This window comes from Sinocyclocheilus rhinocerous, unplaced genomic scaffold, assembly GCF_001515625.1.
Source record: "Sinocyclocheilus rhinocerous isolate Xijiao unplaced genomic scaffold, SAMN03320098_v1.1 scaffold730, whole genome shotgun sequence".
Lineage (NCBI taxonomy): Eukaryota > Metazoa > Chordata > Actinopteri > Cypriniformes > Cyprinidae > Sinocyclocheilus > Sinocyclocheilus rhinocerous.
Window position 1 is genome coordinate 533,352 of NW_015670605.1, and position 11,984 is coordinate 545,335.

Sequence of the window (11,984 nt, forward strand, 5' to 3'; positions counted from 1 at the left end):
GGTAGGTCTATATATATATCCCCCCCCCACATTTCACTAATGGGAGTGAGCTTTTTATTAATTTGATTGGAAATGTGTTTAATTGTCATGAAAATAAAAAAGCTAAACTATTAATGGCATTTTTTTCTAGATTTTGGGTTGAAATATAACCCTGACATGTTCTTGACCAGTTATGTGCAATTCACTCATATGGAGGTTTAGATGTGCGGTTCCTGCACTCACTGCTTGGTCCGATGGCGTCTTTGGTAGGTCCTGGAGAAATGGGCTCTGCACAGTACTGACACAGACAGTCCTTGCCATTGAACGTCACTCTGTCTCCAGCAGGAAATGGTCTCCTGTAGGTCATAAAATATACGATCCATGCAATGTCAATAACTGTATAATGTCCAGTGTGTGTCTCTTTGCGAGTGTGTGTGTGTCCGTAGGCTCTTACTTGCAGATTGTGCACACAAAGCATGCTGGGTGGTAGGTCTTTCCGAGTGCAGTCACCACCTCCCCCTCCACAAACTCTCCACAGATGTTACAGCGCGTGCCATGGATGCGTTGGTAATCCAGAGTGCACAGATATTCCCCATTCTTCATGAAAAATCCTCCCTGAGCCAGATCGCAGCCACATACTACAGCAAAACACACATTCTAAAGTTGGTTGTGAATTATTATCAAAATCAAAATCACGGTGTGTTATATACATTCACTCTACCTAATAATATTGTTTTAAATATTAGAGAATAATAAAATAATATTATATAAACATTAAATATTTAAAGAATAATTAAATGCTTCATAAAGGCATCTGGGGGGGAAAAAAACTACCATGGTTTCCACAAAAATATTAGGCAGCACGTCTGTTTGTAACATTGATAATAATCAGAAATGTTTCTTGAGCGGCAAATCAGCATATTAGAACGATTTCTGAAGGATCATGTGACACTGAAGACTGGAGTAATGATGCTGAAAATTCAGCTTTGATCACAGGAATAAATTACATTTTAAAATACATTTAAATAGAAAAGTTAGTTTAAACCGTAAAAATATTTCACAAAATAAATGTTTTACTGTATTTTTGATCCTCATTCACTTCCATTATACTAGACAGGGACATTTTTTAAACAATCATATTTTATGTTCTGCAGAGGAGTAAAAAAACAGTTGGTAAGTAAATAATGACAAAAGTTTTTAGGGTGAACCTTGATTTTTGTTATAATGGCTTCTTTGTCATACATTTCTGTTCTTCTAACAGGATAATGCATCATAATTGGCGCACTAGAAATAGCAATTGTAAAAATAAACCTCAGTGGAGGACAATGGACAAACCATGATCTTGAGAATACATAATAGTCAGAAACCTTGAAATGTCTAATCTGAACTAATAGCCTATCTTAAACACATTTAGAGCTCATTGTGTTTCATTTTAAGCTCTTAAGAGCTCCTTCACCCACTTTCTATTTAGAGAATGAGCGAGTGGCAGTATAATAAACATGTACAATGTATATGTAGTATGTGTGCTGTTATGTAACTGACTCTAGTGCTTCTCATAGCCTTCTACATGATCAGCTCCGATAAAATGAGTTCATGCACTGATAAACTTCTGCAGGGGCCATATGAGGACAACGGCACCCCATAAGTCTCAGAGATAAAGTGAGAGAAATATTATATATATATATATATATATATATATGTTTTTTTTTTACTGTAGAAAGATATTAAGTGCACCTTTAACACAAAAAAGAGACACAGTTATTTAAAAATATTCATCCCAACATCCTTAAGTTAACCTGCATCTCAAAAAACGATGTGCATACCACAGCCAATATCAACCTAAAGGGAATAAACAACATGACAGCGTCTCCTTTGAAAATGTGAAAATCATCACTGAAACATTTGATCTGATGAATAAATGAAAAAGTAATGGACTTGGTAACAATGTCCTTTGGCACATTTCCTACAAGCAGACTTTCATCTCTGGATGACGCAGGCACAAAAGAATACATTAAAACTAATATTCAGATATTAAACTTTCATTCATTCTAAGGAGCTGGTAGTTTTAACTTTAAAGTTTAAACTTTAAAATTACATGCATTTAAAAGCGTTTAAGAAATAAAAAAATGATTATCTAAAAATTATCTAAATATAAACACTTAAACAGAGATATGCAATTGAAAAACTCCAACAAATAGAATGCATTAATTTAACTTTCTGTGATTTAGTGATTGTATTACTTCACACATGTGTTAATAAGTTAAAATTTATTTAAATTGTACCTCTTATTCTTCAGAAACCACTTTCTTAAAATAATAGTTCACCCAAAAACTTAAATTAGCTGAAAATGTACTCACCCACAGGCCATCCAAGATGTAGATGAGTTTGTTTCTTCAACGGAACAGATTTGGTCAAAATTTAGCATTATGCTTGGATCCTCTGCAGTGAACGGGTGCCGTCAGAATAAGAGTCCAAACAGCTGATAAAAAAATCACTATAACTGACAAGATTCCAGTCCATTAGTTAACGTCTTGTGAAGTAAAAAGCTGTGTGTTTGTAAGAAACAAATCCATCAAGATGTTTTTAAATTCAAACCAGCCCTCAATGCATGATATTGCTTTCTCCGGTGCAAAAGACATCTTGTCTGAATCAGGAGAGTAATATGCACAGATCAAGCACCATTTACAGATGAAAACAGTCCAAAACAGTTCTAAACAAATATGTTGGTGGATGTTGATGTGAGAGGACTTTTTCACTGATGGAAGCATTATTATGGATTGTATTTTGGACAGAAGTTATGGTTTAAAGTTTAAGCGTCTTAATGATGAATTTGTTTCTTATAAACACACAGCTTTTTGCTTCACAAGATGTTAATTTATGAATTCGCGTGGATTACCTGTGAATTATTGTGATGTTTTTATCAGCTGTTTAAACTCTCATTCTGACGGCACCCATTCACTGCAGAGGATCCATTGGCGAGCAAGCGATGTAATGCTAAATTTCAACCAAATCTGTTCCCATGAAGAAACAAACTCATCTACATCTTAGATGGCCTGAGGGTAAGTACATTTTCAGCAAATTTTCATTTCTGAGCAAACTATTCCTTTAATATTCTGTATATTGGCTTAGTGCACATGATTCAATGATGCATCACATTATGGAAGTAAAGCAGGCTGTGAGCAGGTTGCCTACAAATGAAGAATAGAATGATCTAGTTGGTTTATGCTACTCTGAAGTGATTAGATGATTAGATAAGCTGATTATTATTACACAGACTTACATTAAGGATGGCATAATCCCTAAAGGGTGTTGAACACAAAGTAGATGATTAGTTCTTACACTGATTATCTGCTCAGATTACTACAGGTCATGTTCAAATTCAAATCTAATTTCTGTGTAGTTTGATCAAGAGTTGACAGTAAAAAGATTGTAATATCTCATATTCATTATCACCTTGCATATATATAATTCAAGAACTGTTAAATCCCTAGTCCAAAAATAGGCCTGCTGAGTCACTCTTTTTCTATCTCTCCCTCAGTCGGTGTCATTGTCTCTGTGTCTGTGATGTATTAAGAGGCCACAGTAAGGTCAGAGGTCAGAGAATGACATGAACTCAGTCCTGTGTGAGAAATAAAGGGCTGGGCGAGATATTAAATATGCCCAACTGAAGCTAAAAGTGAAACAAAATAAACAAACAAACAACAACAACTATCAGTCCACTGCAAAAGTAACGTACAAGTAATATGTTACTTTTTAAGTAAAGCAATTATTTAATAATGTGACATACTACTTTTAAAAGTAACTTTTTAAACGTGTTCCCCAAGAAAACCATGCATTCAACAAATTAAAATAACATAGAAAGTCATGTTTTCATATTTCAACATGTATCATTTAGCTCAGTGACTGTTAAAAATAACAGCTACTACTACAGGTTAATATACTGTATACTTACAAAATAAACGTTTGGACACACTTGATTGAATTATGTTTTTTTTGCAAATTAGTTTTGTAGAAAACTACAATTTTATTTTTTGAGTTGGAGCAGTGCAGGAACAACTGTCCACCATACATTTGAACTTCTATCACGTTTTGATCACTACATAATTTGCATATTTTGTGTTATTTCATAATTTTGATATTAATCTAAAATGTGAAAAATAGTAATAATAAATGTCCATACTTTGACAGGCAGTGTATATATGTACAAGGCTACTTCCATTAATTAATCCCTAAAATTTGTCATGTGCAACATACTAGATGTGACTGTGTCAGTCAGATTTGTGCTGCACTCACAGAGCAGATCTTACATCATAATGCCGCTCTCTCTAATTGAAGTGGGACAGCAGGACAGAGGGAAAGTCTCTGGGTTAATTGGATCGCAGCTCAGACATGACAGGATTTACTTCGTAATGTAGGACTGTATTGTATCCAGGTCTACGTGACTCAAGTGTTGCTGACAAAATAGTCAGCATAATCTCGAGTGTTTTGTTAAAAGCAGATGGATTTGGTGGGCTTACTAAATAAAGACCCTGAAGTTACATGGTAAATCATGACACTATACCAGTAAGTTCAACAGAAAGCACTAAAGCAAGAAAGGCAGTCTGGATGTCACCTAATGACCAAACTTTCACACACACACACACACACACACACACACACACACACACAAAGTACTGTATAATAATTATATAATTCATTAAAAAATATATATATAAACCCCCCTAATAAAATATAATTAAAATGCTTAAATGAATTATAGAATTTCATGTTCACTACTACCATTTACACAATGAACTGATGTTGGTAACCTCACCTGTCCATATAGCGCTAATGCTATATTGACAACAAACACAAGTGAGTTGGGTCTATTTTTAAAACTTTTCATAGATTCTGAGAAACGCATGCTAAATAGGTCAAGCTGGAACTCATCTATAACGGTCTTAACAATCACACAGTGATCCTGAACTCTGGCAGGAGAGATGAGTCATAGGAGACGCACACAAGAGGTGTTAGACAGACTTCAGAAACATTTATAGGAAAAACTCAGCAAACCAGAACTACAACATCTCAGACAGGGAGGATTTCACTTTGAAAATGCAACTAAATGCACACAACCTGTCAAAAACTGTCTAGCTAACATTAATTTCCTATGCTTTTCTTTTGATTTTGTGCATGGTAAAATATGAACCAGACATGTTATTAAATTGTTGTGCTCTCAGTTTACGAACTACATATAAAATAGACAGACAACAGTAAATGTCCAGCATACACCTCTTCTTTTCTGAAGATATTAGATTCTGTATTTGAATATTCCATTCATATCATAATTCTAATTTACATCTCTTCCTCATTCAGCATTTGGCTTCATGGCACTGAATGTCTTGCATGTAACAGGGACTGATGGTTTGTATATGTGAATAAGTGACATTAATTCACTCACCTTTGCACGTGAAGCACTTGATGTGGAAGTGTTTGGCCTGCACTCGTAACACCTCTCCCTTGCACACCTCCCCACATTTAGCACAGCATATCAAAGGCTTCTCCGTCTGGTGGTGAGCTTCCTGTGTATGGGCCACTTGTATAGGAAGAAAACAAAAGTTGACATGGTCTGTAACAGTACTGCAACAGTGCAAGTATGTGTGGAATATGAGCTGCTTGTGTAGAGCTACTGCATATAAAATACAATATTCCGTTCAGTAACACAGTCCATTTTAGTTTATATTACAAAAGCGAGCTTAAGTACACTACTATGCAAAAGTTTATGGTCAGAAAGTTTATTTATTTTTTATTTTTTGCAAAGATGCATTAAAATTATGAAAAGTGCAGTGAAGACGTTTCTAATGTTAAAATAATATACAAAAATTCTATTTCAAATAAATGTTGTTCTTTGGAACTTTCAGGACATCAAAGAATCCTGAAAAAAAAAACTGTTTCCACAAAAATATTAAAGGGGTGGTTGACTGTTTTTTTTTCTAGGCTTGATTGTGTTTATGGGGTGCAGTCTAAAACCCTATTCGCACGGGATTAGTATTACCTGGGGACCTTGTGTGATTTTGAAATTACCCAACCACATCTGAATTTCGTGTTGTGCATTCGCACTAATGCTTATGTTAGCTTTTAATATACGGTTTTATCCTGATTAAAGCTTTAATACAGTACGGCAACTGCACGCGCGTCCATGTACAACGCTTCTCATAGCTATGTGAAAATAAGTGTATAATTGTAACAGTTCATTGTTACAATTAAATTCACAGCAGCACAACTGTTTTCAGCATTTTCTGGAGACTGGAGTAATGATGCTGAAAAGGACTTTGCATCACAGGAATAAATCGGATTTTAAAATATATTTAAATAGAAAATAGTTATTTGAAATTGTAATAATATTTCACAATATTACTGTTTTTACTGTATTTTTGATCAAATGAATGCAGCCTTGGTGAGCAAAAGAAACAAAAGAAAAAAAAATTACCACAAACTTCTGAACGGTACTAGTGTACATTGCTGTACCTTAAAAATCATCATGAAATAGCTGTAAACAGGATTTTCAACAAGAAATCAAATAGCAAACAGTGCTGAACACATAAAGTCAGAAGACTGTATAAATGCATGTCTCTGCCTCCATTAAAATCCACACAGCCGATCCTGTACCTTCAAATATCCCTTTTAAAAATACCACCACATCACATCAAACGTCCACAAATCCTGATTATCAATTCTGCATTGAGACGTACTGCATGGATCCTCATTCCCCTGGAGAAAGAGTTCAGCACGGACTGAAACACACAAAACTTTCACTGTTATTGATCTGCATTTGTTTTCCATTTATTTTGCATTAGTTTTAAGCATCACTTTATCCAAAACATCCACTATTGTTATCCTCTACTCTATTTGTCAAGGTTCTTTATTGGCATTGATGGTTCCATGAAGAACCATTAACATCCATGGAATCTTTCCAATTCACAGAATGTTCTTTATAGCAGAATAAGGTTCTTCAGGTTATTAAAATGTTCTTCACATTAAGAAAAAAGTGGTAGAACTGTTCACTGAAAGGTTCTTTGGGCAACCCAAAATAGTTGTTCTGTGAAAAGTACCCCCTTTTGGAGGCTTTATTTTTAAGTGTACTCCATTCTAGCCCATTCCCCCTCTCAGCTGTGTCTACACTAATCCAGGAGGAGTGACTGATTCTGTCCCAGAGTGTTGAGCATCAAACACAGACAGTCCCCGTCACAGGGCCAGAGCAGCGCTGGATGTGTGTGCATGTGGACCAGTGCATGTGTGTTAGCTTGTACGAGTCTCGTGGGACATTCATTTAGCAGACGCACACTTTTTTCATACATATTTATGAGGATAATCTCTTCCCCTGCCCCCTTTCCATACCCTCTCCACTCTTCCGTCCCAGGCCAACAAAGCACTGGAAAGTGGGATCAGAGCCGTATCTCTCACTACCAGAGCTAAAGCATCATTATCTTCAAAACATTCAGTATTCATGAAGACATCAATGAAATTACATTTAGAAACATTAAAATTCGGAACAAGTACAGTGAGATCAAATGTAAATGAACCAGTCTCAAATGTTTCCTCGCTTTTGTATAATTACAAGATTTGAGTGGTACTAGCTTATATAAAATAAATCATAATTTTAATGGCAAAACACTTAAAAACCTGTTAACTTCCCTTAATATGGTGCTTATGGTGAGAAAAAAAACTGTAAAATAACTAGAGCTTATAACTGTAAAAAATACAGTAACAACATGTCAAGTTTTACAGATTGAACCTAAATTTACAGTAAGTAAAAACAACAACAACAAATCTTAAAAAGACTGTTAAAATGCTACGATAAAAACCTGTTAATTGGTTAAGTGTGAAGTTAAAAACTGCAGTTGATCTAATGGGACATTTCATGTTATTTTACAATAAAATACTGTAAAATGTAAATTTTTGAAGTGAAAAAGAACAGGGCATATGCTTATACTTTACAGAGATATATTTTGGTCTCTAGATATGACCCATGTCCTTATGGAAGCCGGTAAAAAATTAATTTAAAAAAAGTAATTGTGACTTTATATCTCACAATTGCTTATTTCTCTCACATAACAGTTCTCAAATCTACAAGCCGTATAAATGACTCACTAATGTAAAAAAAAAACTGCACTGAGGGGTCTTACATGTATTTGTAAGAATCAAATGAGTGGTATAATGCAGGAGAGTAGATGACAGCTGCTGTACTTCAAGTACTTCATCCAAACTCTTAGTGAAGCTTTCTAGAACACTTCCTCCACACAAGCAGGCATTTCTGCTGATTAAGCTCTGGTCAGAGGAGTTAAACTCCAGCTCTGAGAGCACACCATTACAGATATCACATCAGCATCACAGACACTACAGCTCGACTGACTCGCTCTCCTGACTACAGACAGCTGCCTTAACTGGGATGAAACGAGATTATGCATGAAATGGAATGCAATTCATTTCAAAAGAGTTTTGCACTGGTGTGTTGCTAAGCTAACAACACAATACTCCAATAACTACAGAAATGCACAGAATATTTTATCAATACTTACAACATTTGTCTGGATTCATCCATCGTTCTGGATTCATTTGTTTCCCTGAGCTCAATACAGTGCATTATAGGATTGGCTTCTCATGAAAGGTAGCCCTGTTGAAAACAACAGCATATGCTGATATGTTTTGAAGCAAGGCAGCTGGTTTGAGCTGGTTTAAGATGGTCATGTGCTGGCCCTCAGCTGGTTCTAAGCAACTAGCTCCTGCTCAGAACCAGCTCATAACCAGCTTATAACCAGCTCAGGACCAGCTTGAACCAGTTCATGACCAACTAAGGACCAGCTTAAACCAACAAAAACCAGCTGCCATGCTTCAAAACATACCAACATGTGCTGTTTTTATCCACCTTAACATAGCATGGTATTAACATTAAATGCACCTTTTTTTTTTTGGACACTAGCATGATGGTAATACCATGGTATTCTTTTAAGAACTTAAATTCCAAGGTACACTACCATTCAAAAGTTTTTCTGTATTATTTGATGAATAGACAGGACAGTACATATTTGAAATAGAAATCTTTTGTAACTTTACAAAAGTCTTTACTGTCACTTTTGATCAAGTGAATGCATCCTTGCTGATAAAAAAGGAGGAACTAATTCACTTGGTAGAAACGAACTAAATGAAATGCCACCATGGGCACCAAGTTGTGCAAAATGAATAAAAATGCACATGGTAAAATAATTATGAATCATTTTTAAGGACATTTTTGTTTACTTTTACATGGTAATTTTATATTACAATTTTAGCGCAGTGTTTGCTTGTCACTTCATGTACAAAAATATGGATCCAACATAAGCACTTGGTACTGCCACAGTACATTTAGTAAGAACAGCTCATGTACATCCATAGCTCAAACATTTTTATGCTGCAGCAACCCAATACTGCAGTATCATATTATTACTTATTTGATACATATATCAAATTATCTACTAAATATGTTTTCAAATAAATCAATACCAAAAGTCTACAAGGACAAAAATCTATAAGGACAAATCTTAAAATTGTTAACTTGGTTATTACTGTGCGTAAAATTTTAGTTCAAGCTTACCTACATGTTTGTGCCTACAAATCTACAAAATTTTACACTTGCAGTCTTCCCTCTATAGTACTGAAAAAGACTGTATTCATTAGTCAAAGACACAATGCTGGAAATGAACCTGAACTCTGCGTCTCTGCAGATGAACTGCGGCAGGGATGAGACATCTTTAAAGAGACACCCTAAAAGCGAAAGAGGCCACTGCAGGCGAGACACAACAATGGACTTTACCTTCCTGTGAGCGTTGCTATGGCGACGGGTGCAGGCTGCGCGTGTCTACCTCACGCTTTTGGGTCCCATTTAAAACTGAAACAACAGCAACGGCAGGAGACGTGCCGCTATTAAACAATCCCACAATCTATGACCGTCAAATAACCTGTAGACCTGACAGGTACGACTGCAGCACAAAGCGACTCTATCTCTTATATAACAGTTCCTGAGATTCAAATTGCTCACACACAGCAGCTAAAGCCAAACATGGTGCAATCAGGAAAAAAACTAAGATTATCAACCTGTGTTTAACCAATACAGCATCAGAATCACCTTAACGAAGAGGTGAGATAATCCAGCATCTCTGCAGATAAAGAACAGCATGTGATTCTCATGATGCATTTCTGGTAAACCTTTTGAAAGTGACTATTTACTCTTAACAGTGTGAAACGTGACCACACTAATATATAGAGGGTCAGTTACTCTCACCAAAACACACACTCTTAATTACCTTTCTTCTTGACCATGACCATCAGTGGTAAATGAAGATGAATCAATAATCAGCCCTAGTGGAGTCGTATCCAGTGAGATGAGAAATGCAGCATTAAACAGCTGAACAAAAAATCCAGTGAACTAATATGGATGAATAAAAGAGGAATACGCAAATGACAGAAAGCTAAACGTGTCCTGTAACAACAGAGGCAGGCAGGCGCGTGTCTGCTCCCCTGTACCCCTCTGTCTCCTCCTACCGCCCCCACCCTCCCTCCATCCCATCCCCCTTTCTGTCTCATTAATCCAAGGATTTGCCCATCTTCCTCTGCAGTCTGGAAGTTACTGGCAGAATTTATGACTATAGCTGCCAATTTGGCTTGATTAAGCTACATTAAAAAGCTTAAATAGTTCAGATTAAAAAAACATTTTACATTTTATGGCAACATTTTTTGGTATATAAACTATGGTTACACTGAATGACATTTTATTGGGTGTCTTTTGTAAATCATGGTACAAATGTATGACAGTTGTTATTTTTTGCTCAGAAAAAAATAAATAAACAGGACATTCTAATGTCCATAGAAAAAAATTTAACTTAAAGCTGTATTAAACTTTTATTATTTTGATGCTTAAAAACACCTTTTTGGTCAAAAATATTCAATTATATACTAATATTAAATGTAAATATTCAAGGTAAATTTATAATAATAATAACTATAATTTTAGATTATTATTATTAGAATAATTTCTTAAGACACTAACATCAGCAAATGGAATAAAAAATAATAATAATTAAAAAACAAAATGTTTTTTTTATTCCCAAAGAGGTTTCCCAAACATTCACTGCCTGTCACTGGTTAAACAAAACATTCATTCAACCTACAAATGGCTTCCACATATTAAGCTTGGATTTTAGCACAAAAAAACAATTTGAATAAAATCACACTCTTCACCTGTCAATGTTTATTTTAAAATGTTAAATATATTTATTTTCTAAAATACTACAAATAAATAAATAATAAAAACATTTAAATAAATAAAAAATATTAAACTAAAAATATTATTCATTACAAAAATCATGTGCTCAGCACATGGTGCTGGTCACAAATAACTAAACGGCCAAGTCAGCAACTGTGCAGGGGACGACCAGCCTTGCTGGGACAGTATCCTTGCAGATCACACAGGCTTGTCTGGATCATGACAGCAGACATGACATGATCTGGTTTTAATCCACCATGAATATCCCTGTGATTAAGCTGTGACGATCCTATTAGCCTCATCACGGTTCAACAGCTGTCTGAGTGACACTCAAGTCTCAACTACATCAGCAGAACGGACTCATGATGAAATAAAACATTCTGCAAGCAACATATAAACAAACTGCAAATATTTCATTATAGTAGAAGTTCCACTAGTGACTGTTTTTTTAGAGGGCTCTTAAAGGGGTCATATGATGCGATTTCAAGTTTTCCTTTCTCTTTGGAGTGTTACAAGCTCTTGGTGCATAAAGAAGATCTGTAAAGTTGCAAAGACTAAAGTCTCAAATCCAAAGAGATATTCTTTATAAAAGTTAAGAGTCAGCCACACCTACCTAAAACGGCTCGTTCTAACACGCCCCCACATACCTACGTCACTCAGTACTACTAACTTATAAAGATTAAGAACACTGCAATTAAAGTCTGTTAAATCGTTGATGCAACTTATA

General features: G+C 35.3%; 1 protein-coding gene across 1 annotated transcript in view; it reads right to left on the reverse strand.

Moving 5' to 3' along the window:
• The window catches only part of LOC107734260 (actin-binding LIM protein 1-like), a 40,410-nt gene that overhangs the window by 22,532 nt on the left and 5,894 nt on the right, over positions 1-11,984 (reverse strand). Inside the window, exons 2-4 of the mRNA XM_016546174.1 lie at positions 5,420-5,554; positions 434-617; positions 223-335 (exon numbers count right to left, since the gene is read on the reverse strand). Of these exons, the coding sequence (XP_016401660.1) occupies positions 223-335; positions 434-617; positions 5,420-5,554 (432 nt within the window). The remainder of the gene's footprint in view (positions 1-222; positions 336-433; positions 618-5,419; positions 5,555-11,984) is intronic.